Source organism: Microtus pennsylvanicus, chromosome 1 (genome assembly GCF_037038515.1).
Source record: "Microtus pennsylvanicus isolate mMicPen1 chromosome 1, mMicPen1.hap1, whole genome shotgun sequence".
NCBI classification, from domain to species: domain Eukaryota; kingdom Metazoa; phylum Chordata; class Mammalia; order Rodentia; family Cricetidae; genus Microtus; species Microtus pennsylvanicus.
In genome coordinates, this window is record NC_134579.1 from 123,962,765 (window position 1) to 123,982,587 (window position 19,823).

The following is a 19,823-nucleotide window of genomic DNA, read 5'->3' on the forward strand; positions in this document are numbered from 1 at the left end:
CTCTTACAAAGATCCTGAGTTCAATTCCTGGCAACCACATGATGGCTCACAACCATCTGTAATGAGGTCTGGTGCCCTCTTCTGGCCTGCAGACATAGACAGAATATTGTATACATAATAAATAAAAAAAAGAAAAAAGAAACCTGTACTCAGTGGGGCGGCTTCTTCCAGGAAGAAGTGACTGGAGCATGGACCTTGGTGAGCTACTCGGTGTTAAGTCATCCATAGACTGCCTGTGGCCTGCAAAGGGGGTGTGGCTCACGTACTGCTTACTCCCCAAAGCACAGCTGCTCCTCCCATCTTCCTAGGACAACTAAATCCCCCCCAGAACCCTAAAATACTGTTATCCAGCAGTGCCCTTTGTTTTTAAGGCCCGGATTTTACTCGAATGCCTTAGAAATATCCCCCCATCACTCTGGCTTCGAGGAATGAGTCTCTTCTATCAGCGGTGTTGATGCTGGCCCATTTTCCCCTCTCCCAGGAGAAGAAGGCACCACACTCCCAGGAGGTGCATGAAGAGGACCTGAACGACCCAACACTGGATCCTTTTCATTTATTTACACCTGATACAAGTTGTGAGGCAATGCTGACTGCGCCCTGGGCATGAGGCTAGTCTTTGCAAAGGGCAGGTACTGCCAACAGGGAGTGTGTGTTCCTGCAGTGGTGAGAGGACGCACCGCAGAAGAGACAGAACAGACTGGCAGGGCCTGTGGGCGCCCTCTGTGGAAGCTTATTTATTTGCATTTTAAGACAGAACACATGGGGAAAGCTGCAACATGGTAATGCAGTGCTCAGTCCCTTTTTAAGTGACTTCCTAGGGGCACAAGCACAGACTTCAGAAAGCAGAGCAATGGAACGCAAACCTAGGATTCACCTTAGTGAGTAAACATGGCCCCAGTGCAGCCATTCCCACAGTGTCTACTGGCAAATGCCAAGTAAACAGCTGCCAAGCTGAGCAGAAAGCAAATGTGATGTCCACCCTCATCTTCTGTACAGGGCAGGAATTTGGTTAGACCATCACAAAAGGTAGGTGCCATGAGAAATTAAAAATCACAATTCTTTTTGACTAAGAACATTTTACTGGCAACATTGACTGTATCAAACAGACATTCTTGAGAATGGTGGACTCTCTCTTCCTATCCCAACAGAAGCATAACAGGGAACAGGCTCAGAACAGAGGAAGGTACTGTTAGCATATGATTAGCGCAGTCTGTGGGGTTAATGCCTGCACCAAGTGAGGGGTGCAAGGTGCCCTTGGCTGCATTCCCCAGGGGTCGGTCTGTTATGCAATAGGTATTTACAGGAGGGTTAGACAAAATAGTTAACTACTAAAGGTATCCAAAAAAGGCCTGAGAAAATCTGGTTAAAATGCATAACCTTGTATTGCTACTGATGGGAGTAGTCATTTTTATATCTCTTAAAAATAATAAAAACATTCTGTTAAAAAATATATTTATCCAGAAAGATGTTGATTTGAACTCTAAAAAGCAATATGGAGTCGTCACTTTTCCCTTTTGGATGAAGAGCCTCTACTCCAGGTCAGCTCTCTCCCGGCTTCAGGGCCACCCTGCCTTCTCTAATGAAGCTAGCTCATGCAGTTGGCTCTCCCCAGGCTGGAAATCCTTCACTGGAGCAGGCACGGAATGCACGGTAGCTAGATTCTCTGCTGTTCCCATGGTTTGGTCAGCTTGCGTGCTTTGAGAACCAGCCATGGATTCCTCTAGCTGCTCCTCCAAGGACAGGATTAGCTGCCTTCGGTTTAGCCTGGAGGATGCTGCTCCCAAAGGAACTGCCCTTATGGATTCCAATCAGGTCCTCAGTGTGTGGAGTGAGGTGGGTTAAACTATTAGTAATTTTTAAGGCTAAGGCAATATCCGTGGTCATTTGTATATCTTAATTTGATGCAAATAGTTAGCCATAATCTAAAATAGATCCTGTACATATCCTCCTAGCGGGGGGAGGTAAAGGGCATAGACAAGGTAGAGATGGGGAGGTGTAATGGCAATGTCTAGGGACCCTATAGGAAGGGAATAAAGAGGTCAGCAGAACCCGTTTCTTTGGTGAACACTCTACAAAGGCTGCTGCTCTCCTGTAAAAAAGCACCCTGACTCTGCAGTGATGTGTGTTATCACTTCTGATGAAGATGTATCTACTAACCTGCAGGGCTTGGTGTCGCCGTCTAAAGCTGGTAGTAAAAATGTGACCTGCAGGCCAGGACAGCTAATGGAAGGTGATGATACTCTCCTCCCTCAGCCTGGAGATGGGGCCTACCAGTGCTGCCCTCCTCCACTCTGGGGAGTCCCTGGTCCTGCACCTTTGCATAAAGGAAGGGGCAGCTGCTGCCTGCAGGAAGTGTAGGCCTCTGCTGTAGGGTCGCAGCTGACGAAGCACCCCCATGCAGCCCAGAGCCTCTACTCTGTGCAGCCCCTGGACAGAAATGTCTACTTCTCAGTGAGTGACAGCCGTAAGACTTGCTGGAGTTCGGCCTCTTCCTCCTGGAGCCTTAGCTCCTGTTCCGCCAGCTCTTTGGCAGATAGCTCCATGGCCAGCTGCAGGTCACTATCAAAACGGCTCGACTCACTGAGGGCACCTGGGCACGAGCCTTCCATGGTGGTTAGAAGGCTCTCCTGGATGGCCCTAGGGTAGAAAATGGAACAGAGTTATTCCCATCCTGGAGGTGCTGGCAGCAACTACGTTCTTACTGATTACTAAGAGCACACTGTACCAAGCACTCCTGATGCACGATGACATCCACCCTGCTGAGGTGGAGATGTGGGACCTGTGTGAGCCAGCATGCCCCAGTTCTAAGCTATGAATGAAGTCCGGTCTGTTAGAAAGCAGTGCTCACACATGCTGCCCATAGGAAGGAGGAGGCACTACTGCAGGTTCCACCATTTCCGCAGCTCGACCCCAACTGTCTTTAGCCCTGCCTATCCTCACCCAGCTAGACCTGCAATCGCACATTCACAGAAGACCAAGCCAAGCAGAAAACATTTACCCAGGGCTTTGCTGTAAACAGCCCTAGCCTGTGGGCCAGTCAGGTCAGAGCTGGTTTAATGGATAACCACAATAAAAGAAGCACGAAAGCTGAAGCCTCAACTCCCTGCTGAGCACGAGCCACACAGATGCCCATGTATCAAGTGCCATGCCAACAAAAGCCACATCATGAAAAGTCCCTTCAGTTACCTTTCATACTGGGCTTCATAGCTGTGGGTGGGGCTGATCCCTCCATTTGAAGCTGGTCCTGAAAGTTCCTGGCAAAAACAAACGATGGGTATAAATACCTTGTAGAAGGAACAGTTGCCAAAATGACAAGGAAATGAACACAGTGAGAACAAAATGTACAGCATTCATAAGTTGTCGCTGCCTGTGCTGTGTGGGCACCAGCACTACACTTCCCTACTGTATGGTACAGAGCATCAGGCATTACCCTGGATCCAGGGCCACCACCTTCTCAGACTTGACAGAGCTCCATCTACAACCACTGCCCTAGGATGACAGCCACACAGCCAAAGCAGGGCATGCTTTAGAGACAAGCTGAGAAGACACAGTTGGGTACTGGTGGCCCTGGTCTCCAGTTATTGTCCTCAATGGCTACCATCAGGAGAGCAAGCCAAGCTCATTTGCACAGGGAGAGCAAGAGTTGATGTTTTGTCTCAAGGCTGAATCTTCTCCAATGAGCTTCCCAAAAGTAGATAGCCCAACTGTCAAAAAAGTAAATAAAAATCAATCCCACCCCATCTACTTCCCACAAAAAATAGATGGCTCAGTGTTTAAGAGCACTGGCTGCTTTTCTAGAACCCAGTTTTGGTTCCCAGCACCCATGTGGCAGCTCATAACCATCTATAACTTTAGCTCCAAGAAATCCAACAGTCTTCTGACCACCTCATGCACCAAACACAGACATATATATATACATTTTACAAAAATAATGAAAAAGAAAAAAGTACAACAAATGAATCTGGAATGGGTCTATGATGGCAGAGGGGAGTCAAGGAGGGGGTGGGACTAGGTTACTCGAGCCCTGGAAGCTTTGGTAAACACTGACAGGCTCATGGACACCATGCTCACAGTTCATAGCTCCCAAGAATTCCCAGCATGCTCTGCAAATTCCTGAGGAATGGACAGTGGAAGGAAAGAAGAAACCAATAACCCACAACTGGACAGCAAAATCCTGGGACATAAGGCCACTACAGAGCACATGAGACCTATCTTAGAGAAAAAGGCAGGAAAAGGACAAAGACAGTGCTGGCACTCCCTTGTCCTCAGCAGGTTGTCTATGGCCAAAGCTGACCTCTGCCCAAGCTAGGAGCAGTGGACAGCAGAAGGTGGAAGGGCAAGCCTCCTGGGACAGCAGCACCAGAAGCCACAGAAGCGGGGGACAAGGCATCAACCCTCCCACCCACCACCCACCCCTGCTGCAATGTGCTCTTTTCTTAGTTCTAACTGATATGCAGGAGTTTAAAAAGACTCCTCAAAATGGAAAAACTGTTAAGAGTGAGATTCCATTTTATCACACCCTGTCTAAGAAACTGTTACACAGTGAAAGTCCACATCGCTGCCTTAACTAAGACTACTTCAGTTCTAGAAGATTATATATAGCACACCTTGAAAAATACACAAGAGCTCTACAGGTGAGCTTGAGTTACAGTAAGTCTGCCTTTAATTACCAACAATGCAGCCATGGTGATGTCGGTAGGTCTCCTGAATAGCAAGCTATGGTGAAATGACCTGCACAAACACTGTGAACACACCAAACTTTTTCTTAGAGCAAGTCTGAGCTATAAAATTCAGTGAACAGGGGGTGCATGCATGGGGGGGGGGGGTCTGACAGCGCACCTGGCTCCTGCTGGACTCCAACAGGCTCTGCTGGATGGCAAACTGCATTATCTCATAGTCCTCATCTTGGAGATGCACGTTCCTGCCGTTGTCTTGAACATGATAGGATTCAGGGATTTCAAACACAGACTGATCAACCTCGAAGTTTGTGACCTCGGAAGCTGAAACACAAAGGCAGCTGTCCAGTGTCTGCACCCACTCATTACAGATAGCTCAGACAACTTTTTTCTTCATGTTTTTGTTTTTATGAGAAAGGGTCTACATAGCTCAACCTGACCTCAAACTCAAAACATAGCCCAGGCTGGCTCCAGACTCATAATCCTCCTGCCTCAGACTATGGTGTGTTTTCAAGTGTCTGGGGAGGGAAGGGGGTTGTTTCCTTGACTGTTCTTTCCTGATATGGGGATCTTATTGTAGTGCTCATACTGGCCTCAAACTCCTGGACTCAAATCCTCCTGCTTCTCCTCTAAGTGCTGGGATTACAGGCGTGAGTCATTGCACTCAGCTTAAAAACATTTCAAATTAAAAAGAAACCAGTAGCAACTCATGAGCCAGGGCGTAGCTGAGTGGTACAGAGTTTGCCCAGCACGTGAAACTCTTAGTTCAGCAATTCAGTGCTGCCAGTACTAAAATGTAAAAGATGAAAGTGTAAATCCACCCCAGAAGACAGTTTTTCCTTGTTCTTTGATTGTTCTTGGTGGAAACTAACACATAATCATAACGAAGGAGACTCGGTGGACTGTAAAGTAGAAAGAGTCTCCTCCCGAATGGAGCCAACTGAGCAACCTGAAACGGTGGCCGAGATGTACCCTTCTTCCTCCAGGTTTTCCAAGTTCTTCTCGCAGTGACCAACCAACACGGCACCCATAGTTGTTTCTCTTATGCACCACAGACTTATTTCAAAGTGTTCAGTTAATGACACAGGACTGAGATGCAGACGCGGCCCTTTAGCTGTACCTGTGTCGGCCTGGATCCCCTCCACATTGTGACTCTCTTCAGCAGTGCTACAGCCATTAACATTTCCAAATGTAATCCGTGCGTTCAAAACGTGAAACAAGGGGATTTCTGACAAAGTAAAGGCTTCTATCAGTAGACTTCACTGAAAACAATAACCACTGGCTAACATTATGATAACGCACACTTTACAGCAGGCTTTCTTCAGTCCTCACAGCAGCGCACCCCCACCACCACCACCAGCACACACACCCCCCCAGTCCACAGATGAGAAAACTGAGACTGAGTAAGACCCAGGTGAAGAACTTTCTCCTAGATCACAGCAGCAAGTGATCAAGACAGGAATCAAGTGTCATGAATACTCCACCATCCAAAATCCAAAATCGCCTTGTCCATACTAGTCCAAAAGCTAACCCTCAATTTTATTTAACCATACCTAGTTTTTTTTTCTTTTTTTTTTTTTGGGACAGGGTTTCTCCATAGTTTTTGGAGCCTGTCCTGGAACTAGCTCTTGTAGACCAGGCTGGCCTCGAACTCACAGAGATCCTCCTGCCTCTGCCTCCTGAGTGCTGGGATTAAAGGCGTGCACCACCACCGTCCGGCAACCATACCTATTTTGACAGGGAATCCAGGAGGAAAGTCCAATTTGATAAAATCTCTCAGTCTTGCAAAATGAGCACTGGTTCGAGCCATGAGGTCAATGATAGGAATGACCTGCTCCACAAGGGAGAGAGGGAACTCTTCGCACATCCACAGTGTAGCTTTAAACCTGCAGGGTTTGACAGTGAGTGTTGGGGGGGGGGGCAGGTCACTGCTACTCAGCACTAGACAGAGCACCCTTCAGAAGCCCCCCACCCCTCCCCCATTATTCCTGAACCAGGACTTGTGACGGACTGGAACCCGAGGAACTCTGAAACCTGACAGTGAAGGGAAAGGGCTTAACAGCACTTCATTTATCAACTGAGATTTACTAGCAGTGAATAAAACAGATCAATACAGAACAAAGGTGCTCCCCTATCTCTGCTATGACAAAGGCTAAGCAGAGAGCCGGTTACTGTTGGATTTGTCAGATTAAGTAGCTTCAACATTACTTTTAAAGGAAGGGGCAAGGAATGATCAAACCCAACTCTGAAGAGCACAGTTTTAGATGGTCCCATGAGTGAACAAGGGGCCACATCTTCCACTTACTTTTGTGTTCTAATCGTCAGCTCTTTTGGCCTTCCAATGTCCCTGTCTTTCAGATCAAAGTCTTCATCAAAGTACTCATCGGGTGTGATGGCCGTGGGGTTATTTACGGTGGCACACTCTGTGGTGAGGTCCTGCTGTGCCAGAAGTTATGGGTCAGAATTGCCTGTAAAGTGCAGCCCCACAACCGGCTGCATGTGTTCACCGCACGAACAAGCAAGTCTAACAGCCTTCCCAGTTCCATCCACACCCTCTTTCCATCTTTATGTCCTAGGTATGGAAGACACAGCCATGTGAGCAGGTGTGGGTGTGGAAGCTCGTACCCACTGTACCAAATGCACAGCTAGTTGGGGATCAAAAAAACGGTTGCTGAGCAGTGTAAAGCCCTGAGCCAGTCTCAAGTGCCATGCTCAGAGAAGGTCCTTGTTTATCCCAGAGAAGAGAGCCCTATTCTAGGACCAACCCTTACTCCAAAATCTAGATTTTTTTCAAAGTCTCATTCATCTAATTTCTCCCCAAAGAGTATGCTATGGGATAATCCTTCTGTGTGCTGTGAATATGCATTACTCTCATTAGTAGACAGGAAAGCTGATTTGGCCTAGAGCAAGGTGGGAAAGCCAAACTGAAAATAGGAAAGAGTGTGGAACCGGAGAGAGACCCCAGGGAGCTGCCCAGGAAGCGAGATGCTAGAGGATGGGTAAAGCTGTGAGCCACGTGGCAAAGCACAGATTAGATAGAAATAGGTTCATCTAAATGTAAGAACCAGTTAGTAGTGAGTCTGAGCTTTTGGCCGAGCGTTCTGTAATTAATACAAGCTTTTGTGTGTTTGTTTGGGACCAGACGACAGGTACCAAAGGAAAATCCTGCCTCTATTTACAAGAGTATCCATAGTGCACCTTGGGAGCTGAGGTTCCTTTCCAAGTCAAGTGACCTACTCAGGACCCAGTGGCCATCACAAACAGAAGAACTCACCCCTTGAGCACCAAACTGATGTTCCACAGTTCCCAGCAGAGACTCCAGTGGATTCCGGTCCTCTAGAAAGGAGGGAAGATCAACAGAATCAAGCCCTCCTGATCCCAGTAACAATTCCACTTATAGGCAGGGAGATAAAAGACACCCATGAGGTGAGCTTACCCCAGAATATCCTCTCATTAGGAACTTTAGCCTAGAGGAACCACTATAGGAATCCAAGCAGTATTACCATGGAAACCATTGTTATATGTGATTAACATACATCATTAGGAAAATGAAAAAAAAAACAAGAATTCAAGTAGAGCAGTTTTAGCACTGGCTTAGGAGACAGCTAGATGGATCCCTCACCCTAGCCACTCAGTGCTGTGCTCTGGCACTAGCCTGTACACCCGAGCACAGCTGGTGGCCAAGCTGCTACCTGCACTTTCTAGATGATTGCATATGCCACATGCCAACTCACTGAATCCTCTCAGTGACTCTAAGAGTGACCTAGTACCACCTCCATTCTACTACAGAGGAACACGAGGCCTACAGCACAGACAACTTCACAAGGCCACGGAGCTGGCAAAGCCAGGATATAGTAACCGGAGGCCAAGGTCCATGAAGATCTCATCACTGTGGTGAGGTAAAGTCACTCATCCCAGTGATAATATCCCCCAATATCTTCTCATGCTCCATTTCTGTTGTTGCTGCTGCTAAATCCAAGTTATTTGCAATAACACACATAAACAAGCCCTTGTGAATGAATGGCTTTAATTACGACGGAAATCAACTGTGAAAAACTCCAAGAATGAGTCAGACTAAGGAAATGTTTAGGAAGAGAAGTTAGGATTTGCATATCCAAACACATTTACTCATGGGTCACAACCCCTGGAGGGGTGTCAACCGACTCTTTCACAGGGGTCATCTAAGAACACCAGAAAACACAGATATTTACATTATGATTCATAACAGTGGCAATTACAGTTATGAAGTAGCAATGAAAATAATGTTATGGTGGGGTCAGCACAATGTGAGAGAAGAGTCGCAGCATTGGGAAGGCCGAGAACCCCCGCTCTACACGATCACACGATCATCCAGAAGGAGTCAGGGGTGCTCATTACCTTTATATCTCTTCTTTTCCTCCTCCGTCAGGTGTTCTGTCCGTATTTTGGTTATCACACTCACATTGTTTACTGTGTAAACCTTGAGAGAAGTGTGCAAAAGACAGCAATGACACAGGGAATCCAAGGCAACTCAAGCATAGCAAGACTAAAAATGCTGCAGCAAAGCCAAGCAAACCCAGCAAAATTAAAGTTGGGACCCAGTCAGCAACCCCAGTCTCCTCCAGATGGAGAGACGGCTCCCGCCTGGGGACCTGCACTTCCTACTGCGAAAGGGGCTCGGCAAACAGATTTCCACTGGGTTCCTCTTGCTCCTAAACCTGCCTCCTGTGATCCATGGTGCTCTTCTAACTACTGACTTAGCTGAACCCAGGTTCTCTAGACCTGGGAGATCAGAGAGCACCAGCATCCTTTCTACTGACAAAAGAAAAAAGGCTTCTTCTAACTGGCAGCCTGAGCTGTGCCCTCAGCCTGTCTGAGGGTCTGGGTTTGCTGTGTGCTGACAGCTGCAGACAACAGTGACCACAGCAGCCGTCTCTAATGCAGCTTGCTGGACATGATGGAGCTTTTTTTTTCTCACCCAGAGGCCAGCAGAGGACCCTACAACACCTGGTTTCCTCCATCCCTGCTGTACACTAAGGAAAGTCCAACAAACAGCTTGTCAGTTGATAAAATGTCAGATGATATGACAGGTATCCCTATGATTACAGTGGTATCTCAGCTCAGTGGTGCCACGTAAGTGGGCTGGGCTAGTCTTTAAAACCTGAGCCAGCATCAGCTCTAGACATCAATTAGAATTTGAGTAATAAAGATTCACAGAAATTACTTACTACGTGGTATCTTCTTTAAAAAGATAAACTGATTAAATTTAATGTAAAAAATAAAATCAAAGGAATGACTGGCTCATTTCTCAGCAATCATTTCTCTTTAGGAAAGCCACAGACCTGCTCAGGGCATGCTATCCATTTTCTGGAAACCACTAGATAAACCTCAGCAAGAGACACATTAGGGCTGTTCCCCAGGGTCCCCTGCAGATGCATGGAAACAATCAGAACAGGCTCCTCATTTGCACAGAAGCTAAAAAGCTATAATAATCTTATTTTTTTTAAGAGTTTCCTTTTACCTTTGCTTCGTAACCATTAACAACTTCTGCTTTATCTGTCCTCCAGCCCCAGAATCCGGATTTAGTTCTGATAAAAAGTGAACACCACAAATTTCTACATGTATAATATGCCATTCAGATTTCACCCCTACAGCCTTTACAGTCCCCAGCTTAAGTTAGTCAAAGATATTTGGAAATCATGGTCCCTTTGTCCAAAAAAAGGATGCTACCAATGACAGATGCCTTAAAGATCTTCCACCCACCACCCACAGTTACCAGTCAGTTTGCCTCACTCCAGACAAAGACAGCTTTCACTTTTAGCTTTTAAACAGGAACTGCCAGCACAGGGGACAGAGGTTGTGACATTTTTTGGACAGCGATCCTAAAGAAGTGAGGATGACCAGTGTTTCAAGATCTTGCTTACTACAAGGAGGTATCTGGGTCAGAACTTTTATCTGGGTCATCTACTGCTGGCAGGGGCATAAAAGCCTCCACCTCCATCCAGGAATTCTCAGAAGTTAGGCACGGAGCTCTTCACCCCTTGGAGAAGGGCAGATGGAACAGGAAAGGCAATTAACGCTTCCACAGTGACTGAGTCATGTGTCCCTCAGCTCAGGTAGAGGGAAGGATGTGGTCTTTTCAGCCCAGACACCGATTCCAATCTATGGACGACTTTTGAGGGAGCCCAGGGAGCCGTCGCAGCTGTAGAAACCCAGTTCTAAGGCTGCACACTTCTGGGGGGAAATGTATTCAGGATCCAAGAACAGTCCTAGGTTCTGATTTTTCTTTTGTGTGCTGTGCTTTAAAGACAGGATGTTGCAGCCAGCAGTGGTACACTGCCTTTAATCAGTGCACGCCTTTAATCCCAGCACTGGGGAGGCAGAGGCAGGCGGATCTCTGTGAGTTTGAGGCCAGCCTGATCTGAGTGAGTTCCAGGACAGGTTCCAAAGCTACAGAGAAACCCTGTCTCAAAAACAAAAACAAAAACAAACAAACAAACAACAAGGCAGGATGCTGCTATGTGGGCCAGGCTGGTCCCAAACCAGTGAGCCTCTTGCCTCCACCTGCACAGTGCTGGGATTACAGACAAGCACTTCCCGCCACTCCTGGGTGTGAACTGTTTTCAGCACATCTTGCTCTGGAGGTGTTTCCCCTCAGGAGCAGTCCAGTCCTCCCTTTATCTAGAACATCACATCCTGACTTTGCCTGGCACTATGTAAAGTTGCCAAAAGTCTTCCCTTTGTGCTGTGTGACAGAGTGCAGTGGACACAGGAAGCTCAGAGAACAGGGGCAGGTTAGACAAATCACAAAAGCAGAATGCAGCTTTTACATTTTATGTTTCCAGTTTCCCATATCAAATTGGGACATAATGGGTTTATATGTCTGTTTTAACCCATCATAAAAGGAAGACCCATGGATGTTAATTTTCCTCTTGGGAGTTTACAGTTAGTACAACAAGAGCCACGTGGCAAGAGATGAAGTCCTAAAGGAATTATAGCAAATGCTGGCTGCTCTAGCTTACATTGCACAAACAAGAACAGGGGTTTGGGACCATGCCCAATAACTATCAAGTCATAGCTCTTGCTGTCACCAATAACAAAAATCGAGATATTCTGTTTGGTTAAATCATTCCAAAGTTCCTTATTTGTGCGACATCAATGGTGTGTAAGCTGGGAAACTGCCATTTCCGACACGCAGCCTCAGGGGTGCCAATGCTTACTCCAGTCCATGCCGCGTCAGTGCTCGCTGGGCCTCCATGCTCTTCACTGCCCCCCGCCCCCGCCCCTCGCAGCTCCACTCTGACAGCGGCTGAGTTAGAATGCCCAGTGTCAGTGTCTACTATTTTAAACCTGGCTGCTATGACTCCTGTGCCTTCACTAGCTCTACATACACAGGCATCTGAAGATGACAGAGAACCCAGCTTCCTCCTTCCTGTCTGTCCCACCTGAGACCAACACAGCCAAGGTCACTTAGCAGACACTGTGATTTAGTGACTATTATACAATTTAAAGGCAGCTCTGAAGTGGTAGGGATTTTTTTTTCCCAATATGGCACAGCATAGTCTTTTTGGGAAAAGAGTAAAATCCCGGTGCAACAAGTGCACACCATGGGTCAAAGCTCATCAGGAAGGGTAGTGATTTGTTTGTGTCAAATTCCTAGTACAGACCAGGAAAAGGACTAAAGCACCCATTGTAACATGGCAAAGAACCACGAGAACCATACATGACTGTTCACACATCTGAGTCCCCAAACCTCACACTCAGGAATGGCTCAAAGCTCTACGTATGTCTCAGGGCACTGATCACATACGAGCACCATTAAAACAGAAGAGAGCAAACAGCTGTCTCCAGCACTCTCCCTTCAGCCCACTGGCAGCATCAGGAAAGCCAGCTGGAGCCGTCTGAAAACCCTGTAACCACGGGAAGACACAATGTACCTGCGTCCTCAGTACAACGGAAGGCACTCTTGTTTCCCATCTGCACTCAGTTAACTAAAGCCAGTCCACACACCCTGGATAAGCAACACTTACTTCATCACAAACAATGGCTCTAACAATCCCAGTAAGCAACAGGGAATCTACGACCTTAAGGTTCCAGGTTTTCAGGAGCTTGTTTTCCTTCCAGCTAAGGAAACTGGAGAGCTGGGCCACTTGCCTAGAGCCACTGCTCTCTTCTCTGCTGACAGGCTGTGGCATTGACAACGGCCTCCTCCAGTCTGGAGCTTCGCACAGAAGGACCTCCAGCCTGGAGAGGTGCATAATGAAAACCAGACCTCTAGCGAGATCTTTGTGGATGGTCCCAGTTGGTCCCTAACCCTCGATGTCCCTAGCCAGGAGCCTGGCAAGAACACTTCCTTCTTCAAGAATCCAGTTCCTAATTCCAAAGCAGAAGCGACCCCCAGACACAACACCAGCTCCATGTCCTCTCTGTTGCAGACACCATGCTTTCATGGTTTTACTTAAACAAAAAGAAAAAGGCAATTATGTTTTAGATTTGCCTAAAGAGACCTCTCTGTTTTCTTCACCAACTGTGCAGTGGAAAGGAGAAGACAATCTGGAAGAGCGTAGTTAGCACATCCATGGAGAGAAAGGACGCTGGATCCAGAGCAGCGTCAGATTAGCTCAAGTCACACTGAGTCACCGGCAGCCGGACGGCTCTTACTTGGATGGCACTGGAGATCCCTCTTAAAATCCTCTAGCATCAACCATATTAGAAAAGAAAAGGTCCTAATCTTGTCACAATTTCCAATTACTGCAAATATGCCATTAATGAAGGCAGTCCCCAAACTAGATGGTAAACTGGGCTCTAAATCCGCACCTTTCAAAGGCGATATTCTTAGTGTCAAGGCTGGTGTTGATGACTGGGCTTGTGAGCCGCCGTTCAACCTCCCTGCTTTTTGGCTTCATGAGGTCCAGGGTGAGGCGCTCCATTTCTTGGGAAAGATCAAAGTGTTCAGTGGTGACCACTCTGTCATCGTGGTTGACTTCCATCAGCTCTGCCCAGTTGTCTGTTAACAAGAACACTAGTGTGAGGAAGCCAGAGCCAGCGATGCCACCCTCACCCGTCAGTCCTCACATGCACTGCTGGCACCTACAGCACACTTGTTTGGCTTTTTCTTTTTTCTTTCTGTCCTACTCCCCGCCCCCAGAAACTGGAGGCTGAATCAGCCAGCGCTCAGGGTGACAGGGAACACACCACCACTGAGTACCTCACCCCCAGGAGTCCTGATTACTGACTCTCCTTGCACGGTGTTTGTCTGGCCAGCGATCTACAACTCACAGGAGACCCCAGAGCATCGTGCCCAAAATGGAGATTTTAAAACTAATTTTCCTTTTCTATTAGCAGCACATTCCCCTACGACCTTCAGAGACCACTGCTGGAGTTAGTGCTCTGCTCAGACTCTGGAGAGCAGTGCTGCTCTCCACCCTAAACTAGGAACTGTGCCCGGTCAGGAAGGGACACAGAATGACACAAAAGGTGTTTACTCCAAGGCTCAGCAAAGTGACAGGTGACAGACAACCGGGGTGAAGTAAGTAATGAATGAAATGAGCAGGGAACTGGCCAGTCTCCAAAAGGAGAGGGGTGCAGTGCCAAAGAACTAATTACAACAGCCACAAAGACGAAGCTTCCAATAGATAAAGAATAAAATACAAATACATTTTGAAGGCTCAAAATTACTGGGCTGCTGGACATGGTGGTGCACACCTTTACCATCAGCATCAGGAGGCAGAGACCAGCCTGGTCTACAAGGAGAGCTCCAGCCAGCCAGGGCAACACAGTGAGCAGGGATCACTACAATGCAGACTCACCTCCTCCCTTAAATATGAAACTTCGTCTCCCTCTTATCCAGCTCATGTTTTCAAACCCCAGCAGAGTGATGTCCACGCGCAGCTTCGCACCACTCTTCCAGATGCGACAGACATCATTGGGGCATATTCTAGAAACCAAGGGCACTGGAGGAAAAAGGCATATTATTGAGAAAAACACAGGGCTACGCAGAATGTGTGAGCCAGGAACTCAGGGCAGAGTGGTTGGGTCATGACTGGCCAAACATAGTGGGACTTCTTCCTTCATGCTTGTAAAGGAATTCATCCTAAAAACCAGAAATGGAAGCTGGGCAAGGTGGGGCACGCCACTCATAGCACTCAGGAGGCTGAGGCAGGAGTTCCATTTTGAGGTTAGTCTGGGCTACATAGCAAGTTTGAGGCTATCTAGACAACCTAGTAAGGCCATTTTAAACTAAAATAATTTTAAGTAGCTGGAGTTATATCCCCATGATAGCTCACTTGCATACACTTAGTTCAATCCCAGCAACACAGGCAGGCAGGCAGGCAGGCAGACAGACAGACAGACAGACTGACAGACATAACCAGGAAAGCTAGTGGTGTGGTTAGTGGTTCAGGGCATGCTTAGCATGCACCAGGCCCTGGGGCTCAATTCCCAGCATTAAATAAATTAACAGGAAATAAAGAAAAATGAGTCTTTTATTCTAACTCATCAGAGAAAACAGTCAACAAATTTGGCAGCAGTCTTCTTGGCCTGGACTGAACCTCTAGGGCTGAGGAGTGGGCCCACCTGGACTTCTCACTCACACGTCCACTGCTACACGGCCACGCTGTAGCCTCCATTCACAATCTATCAAGGATCGAAACTCTGCTGTGTTTTTAATCAAAGCTAGAAATACTACTGAGATGAAAAGCTATCAAAATCAAGTGTTAGTTCACTGACCCACAAGAAGGAAAAGCAGATACCTACGTAAATATATCATCTTTACAGAGCAGTCTGAGGAAATACATGCATTTTGTAGAAAATTAAATAGAAAGAAAGAAAACTATTTCAATATTTGCCTCATTTTCCCCAGAATAACAAGTTTGGAAGAATCAAGCTAAGCAACATAAGAAAAGTAACAAATTGTAGTAAGTCATGAAAATGTTAGCATTACAAAAGGCATTTCAAACAGATGGCCAGGCAGCCAGCGGACACAAGCCTAGTCCCAGCTGAGCTCAGGGGTCCAGGGCCACAAGAAGACCCTGCTTCCTAAAGAAGCTGCAAGCTTCGGCACACACTTGTCATCCCAACACAGGAGGCCGAGGGACAGGAGGACCGACAAGAATCTGTGGCCAGCATGGGCTACAGAGAGCAGAAAGCCAGGTAAGGCTGTAGTGACCCAACCCTACTCACCTCAAGAAGACTAAAGTGGGTGTCAGGGATACAGAATGCAAGGAGGAAACAGAGTGCCTGTATGCTATATTTATCCATGTTCAGGCTAGAGGAAACTACATGGAATGCAGGTCAGCTACCAGATTTGAATTTAACACACACCCACACAGCTTTTGTAAAGGAACATAAACCTATCAACAGGCTATGTAAATTTGAAAACAAGTAAGTCCCAAACCCATAGCCACTCACCCCAGCTGGTGAACTCCCATTTCATCTGCACATAGAAATCCGGAGCCTGAAGAGCAGACAAAGGTTTACAATAGGTGACCCTGACATAAACAACCAAACCCCCACAGCAGGGTTATGTGGCTCTTTTTCTTTTTCCTTCCTTCTTTCCTTCCTTCCTTCCTTCCTTTTCTTTTTTTTCCGAGACAGGGTTTCTCTGTAGCTTTGGAGCCTGTCCTAGAACTCCTCTGTTGACCAGGATGTCCTCGAACTCACAGAGATCCTGGGATTAAAGGCCTGTGCTGCCACCACAGCAGGGTCTAATGTGGCTTCTTAAACAATTAAGGGAGGAGAGAGAGAAAGCAACTATGCACACCCTAAAACAAATAACTTCTATCTGATCTGTCATTTGTCCAGATGAAAACACTTGCACACAGCTAAGAAAGCTAAGAGGTGCCTATGGCTCAGCGGGCAAAGGTGCCCCGCAGCCGAGACTGATGGCCCAAGTTCCTTCTCTGGGATCCACATGGTAGAAGGAGAGAACCAACTCCCCCAGACGTCCTGTGAAGCTAGCTCACATCATATATGCTGTGGTACATATGCACCCCCTCACTCCAAATAAGTAAATGCCACTTAAAAAAAAAAAGTTAACAGAACAGTGACTGGGTTGGGGTGTAAACTTTACCCAAGCCCATCAGGCTCCCAGCATTAGAGAATTAAGAACGGGTCAGGGCAATTCACAGTTCCGGCTCTTCTCTGGGCTCTTCTTGGCTGTAAAGGCTGGATGTGCTGGGAGGTGCTTCCTATTTACTGGCCAAGAGTACACACATGAAAATGGGAGGCTAGACATCACCTCCTCAGGAAGGGGGTTTACCTTTGCTTAACCAACGCCCCAGTTTTCTCTTAAACTTTTAGAATTTGGCTTTCTGAAGTTATGCCACCACAACATCCTTGTCTCAGGATTGTGTGTGTGTGTGTGTGTGTGTGTGTGTGTGTGTGTGCGCGCGCGCACGCACAGCCCTCATTAATTTCTTTTAGAAGGCTCTTGAAGGGCTACTTAAGAAAGCCAACTGACTGTCCAAAAAGAGAGGTGTGCCCAGCATAGTGCTGCATGTGTTTAATCCCAGCACTTGAGAGACAGAGGTAAGAGTATCTCTAAGTTTGAGGCCACCCTGGTCTACACATTGAGTTCCAGGATAGCTGGGGCTACATAGTAGGATCCTATCTTAGGGACAGAATAGGTCAAACTATTTCCTTATTCTTCCATTACTCTTCCACCTCCAAGGCTCTGCACAGGGCTACGAAGTGAGACTGTCTTGAGGGGCAGGTTATAGACTGAATTTTCCTTATTCTCCCACCAAGGCTTTGCAATGGTTTTTGTCCCTGCATAGAGCAGAAGGCAAGGAAATCTACCCTGAGTAAAACCAAGATTTTAATATTGGGCAAAGACCACGTCCAACGACAGCTCGTAAGAAAGGAATGCTCACATATGTTCTAAGAGACATGGCTGAGACATACAATCATTAACAATAGCTTCTGGTGCCACTAGAAATTATTTAGGGACTGAAGCGTGAAACACAGCAATGCAACCCACTTCTAAGGGTTAATACAGGCCTTTAAAAAAAATCCTCTACATTGAATCCTAATTCTTTCTTGTCAAACAGACAACTGGAAAACTGGTAACATAGCCCAGTGTATACAGTACTTGCCCGCCAGGCCAGAAGCCCTGAATTCCATCCCAGCACTACATGAACTAGGCATGGTGCATGCCTGTGATCCCAGCCTTGGGAGGTGGAGGCGGGAGGATCAGAAGCTCCGTCATCCTGGATTGACCAGTCTGAGCTATACGAGCACTGCTTTGGGGAAAAATGACTTGGCTCCACTTACAGTAACTCAGATGAGAAAATGGCAGAGCCACGTGACCTCTACACACCGCTACACAGACGTCGATTTTTAAAACAACATATGTAACTACTTTACACTTCATGGGAAGTTCCATCGTGGGTACATGAGAAATGAGTATCTTCACAAGATTTCTCTTAAGCTTCAGACAGCTGCTCTAAAGAGTGCTCAGACAATGGTTTACAGCCAGCTTTCCCTCTCTCCATACAGCCATGTTTCTTAAGAATGGGCCTTAACTAAGGCTGTGAAGCTGACTTAACTGGTTAATAGCTAAGTAGCTGTTCCAGGAAAGTTACTTCTTGCTTAAGCTGAGACTCCAGAACAATGAAGGGGGAGCGTCCACTGCCTTTGTCTATTGCTGCCCTGGGATCACAGGTGTTTGGGAGTCGGTCCCTTCACTAGCAGAGATCACCTAATAAACAGCAGCCATCATCCCAAACTACCTGGTTGTAAAGAAAGATCTCAGAACCATAGCACTCTCTCTCACACTGAGATTCACAAGACAGATAATGTCCCCAAAGCCAGTAAGGAAACGGATTCAAAGCCATACTAGTGGCTACAGGTGACAAGAGTGGTGAGATGTCGTCCCAGACCCTGGCAATGCCTACACGGCCACTGTGCCCATCACTATTCTCGTGAGATGGCCTCAGCACAGGGCTCTGCTGTTAGGAACACAGGGCACTGGGCAAATTGTGTTTGGCATCCATTATCCTTAGGCTTGAGTGTTAAAGTGGCATTGAAAAAGATAAGCATTGTACCCCAGAAACAACACTTGTAAGAAACAGACCTTGCACTGCAACAAGACAAGATAGGCAGAGATCAGCACTATCTGGCAACAAAACACCATATTCACTGTTCTTAAGTCTTAAGGAAGATCACAAGGCTGTGGAGCTGTCTCCAGCCATCATGGCAGTGTTTGGCTCAGAGTGTCGTGTGGCCAGTCTTATGGCTACCTCAAGAATTTTGTGTAGCAGCTCAGGTACACCTTCGAGGGCCATGGATGTGTTGTGGTAGTCTCGATGCTGCAGGACTGTGTACACCATCTCGGGGTCACCCGTGCTCACTGCTTCATGTAAAACTAGAAAACAAAAGGGCAAAGCTCAATCACTGAGTATCTGCATGTTCTCTGACAAATCCCAGTGCCAGCATGAAAAGCCAAGTGCGCAGCTCAGCATGTGCTTCAGAGAGCGGAGGACTGAAGCTGGGGTTGATGAGGAACAGCCATGGCTTCCGATCGCTAACTCATCATTTCATCAAGGAAAGCGTAGTACATTTACTGGCCTCCTCAGGTACTCACACTGCCATGACTACACGTAGCTCTGGCAGGGGGGACTTACTTCTACATACAGGTGTTCTTGCGTGGTCCCCACAAAACTATTGTTACTAACAGTAAGAGGGTATCCAAACAGCGAACACCAAGATTTCACCGCAAGAGGCTACTTCTGGCATCCATGTCTTTGATTTCACCTACACTGCTGGCCTCAATGGAGTTCCAACCACACCAGGGTAAAACTGACCTTGCTGACAGATGCTGGAATGGTCATTTCTGGAAGACAAGTCACCCTCCACCGAGGGGTCAGAACTGTGAGGCCAGTATTCTGGCTTCATCTTGTCCACCCTGCCTATTGCCCTGAGATGGACAGAGCTGACTAAGAAAAATTACCACTGAGACTCATCATTTCCCAGAAACATGGAGATGAATGCATGGCTAATATGGATACTTGCCTGTCCATCCCTGGCCATTTTCTTTGGTCACATCTGCTTTATGTCGCAGCAAGACTCGAGCAGATTCCAAATGTCCCAAAGAAACCGCAAGATGCAATAACGTCCGACCCCGTGGGTCCAGGGCCTCTGCATTCTGTGAAGCAAATACTGAGGTTC

At 47.1% G+C, this 19,823-nt stretch overlaps 1 protein-coding gene across 3 annotated transcripts in view; it reads right to left on the reverse strand.

Moving 5' to 3' along the window:
* Window positions 1-719: 719 nt before the first annotated feature.
* The window catches only part of Ankrd13a (ankyrin repeat domain 13A), a 31,895-nt gene continuing 12,791 nt past the window's right edge, over window positions 720-19,823 (reverse strand). For 2 of the 3 annotated variants that reach the window (XM_075982628.1, XM_075982647.1), the window contains 14 exons: window positions 19,668-19,800; window positions 18,896-19,020; window positions 16,065-16,110; window positions 14,465-14,608; window positions 13,473-13,662; window positions 10,177-10,243; window positions 9,054-9,135; window positions 7,951-8,012; window positions 6,982-7,115; window positions 6,405-6,562; window positions 5,797-5,904; window positions 4,840-5,000; window positions 3,187-3,254; window positions 720-2,637 (listed from right to left, as the gene is read on the reverse strand). In XM_075982628.1, coding sequence (XP_075838743.1) covers window positions 2,442-2,637; window positions 3,187-3,254; window positions 4,840-5,000; window positions 5,797-5,904; window positions 6,405-6,562; window positions 6,982-7,115; window positions 7,951-8,012; window positions 9,054-9,135; window positions 10,177-10,243; window positions 13,473-13,662; window positions 14,465-14,608; window positions 16,065-16,110; window positions 18,896-19,020; window positions 19,668-19,800 — 1,674 coding nt within the window. In that variant the 3' untranslated portion in view covers window positions 720-2,441. The remainder of the gene's footprint in view (window positions 2,638-3,186; window positions 3,255-4,839; window positions 5,001-5,796; window positions 5,905-6,404; window positions 6,563-6,981; window positions 7,116-7,950; window positions 8,013-9,053; window positions 9,136-10,176; window positions 10,244-13,472; window positions 13,663-14,464; window positions 14,609-16,064; window positions 16,111-18,895; window positions 19,021-19,667; window positions 19,801-19,823) is intronic. The other variant, XM_075982638.1, reaches the window with a different exon arrangement.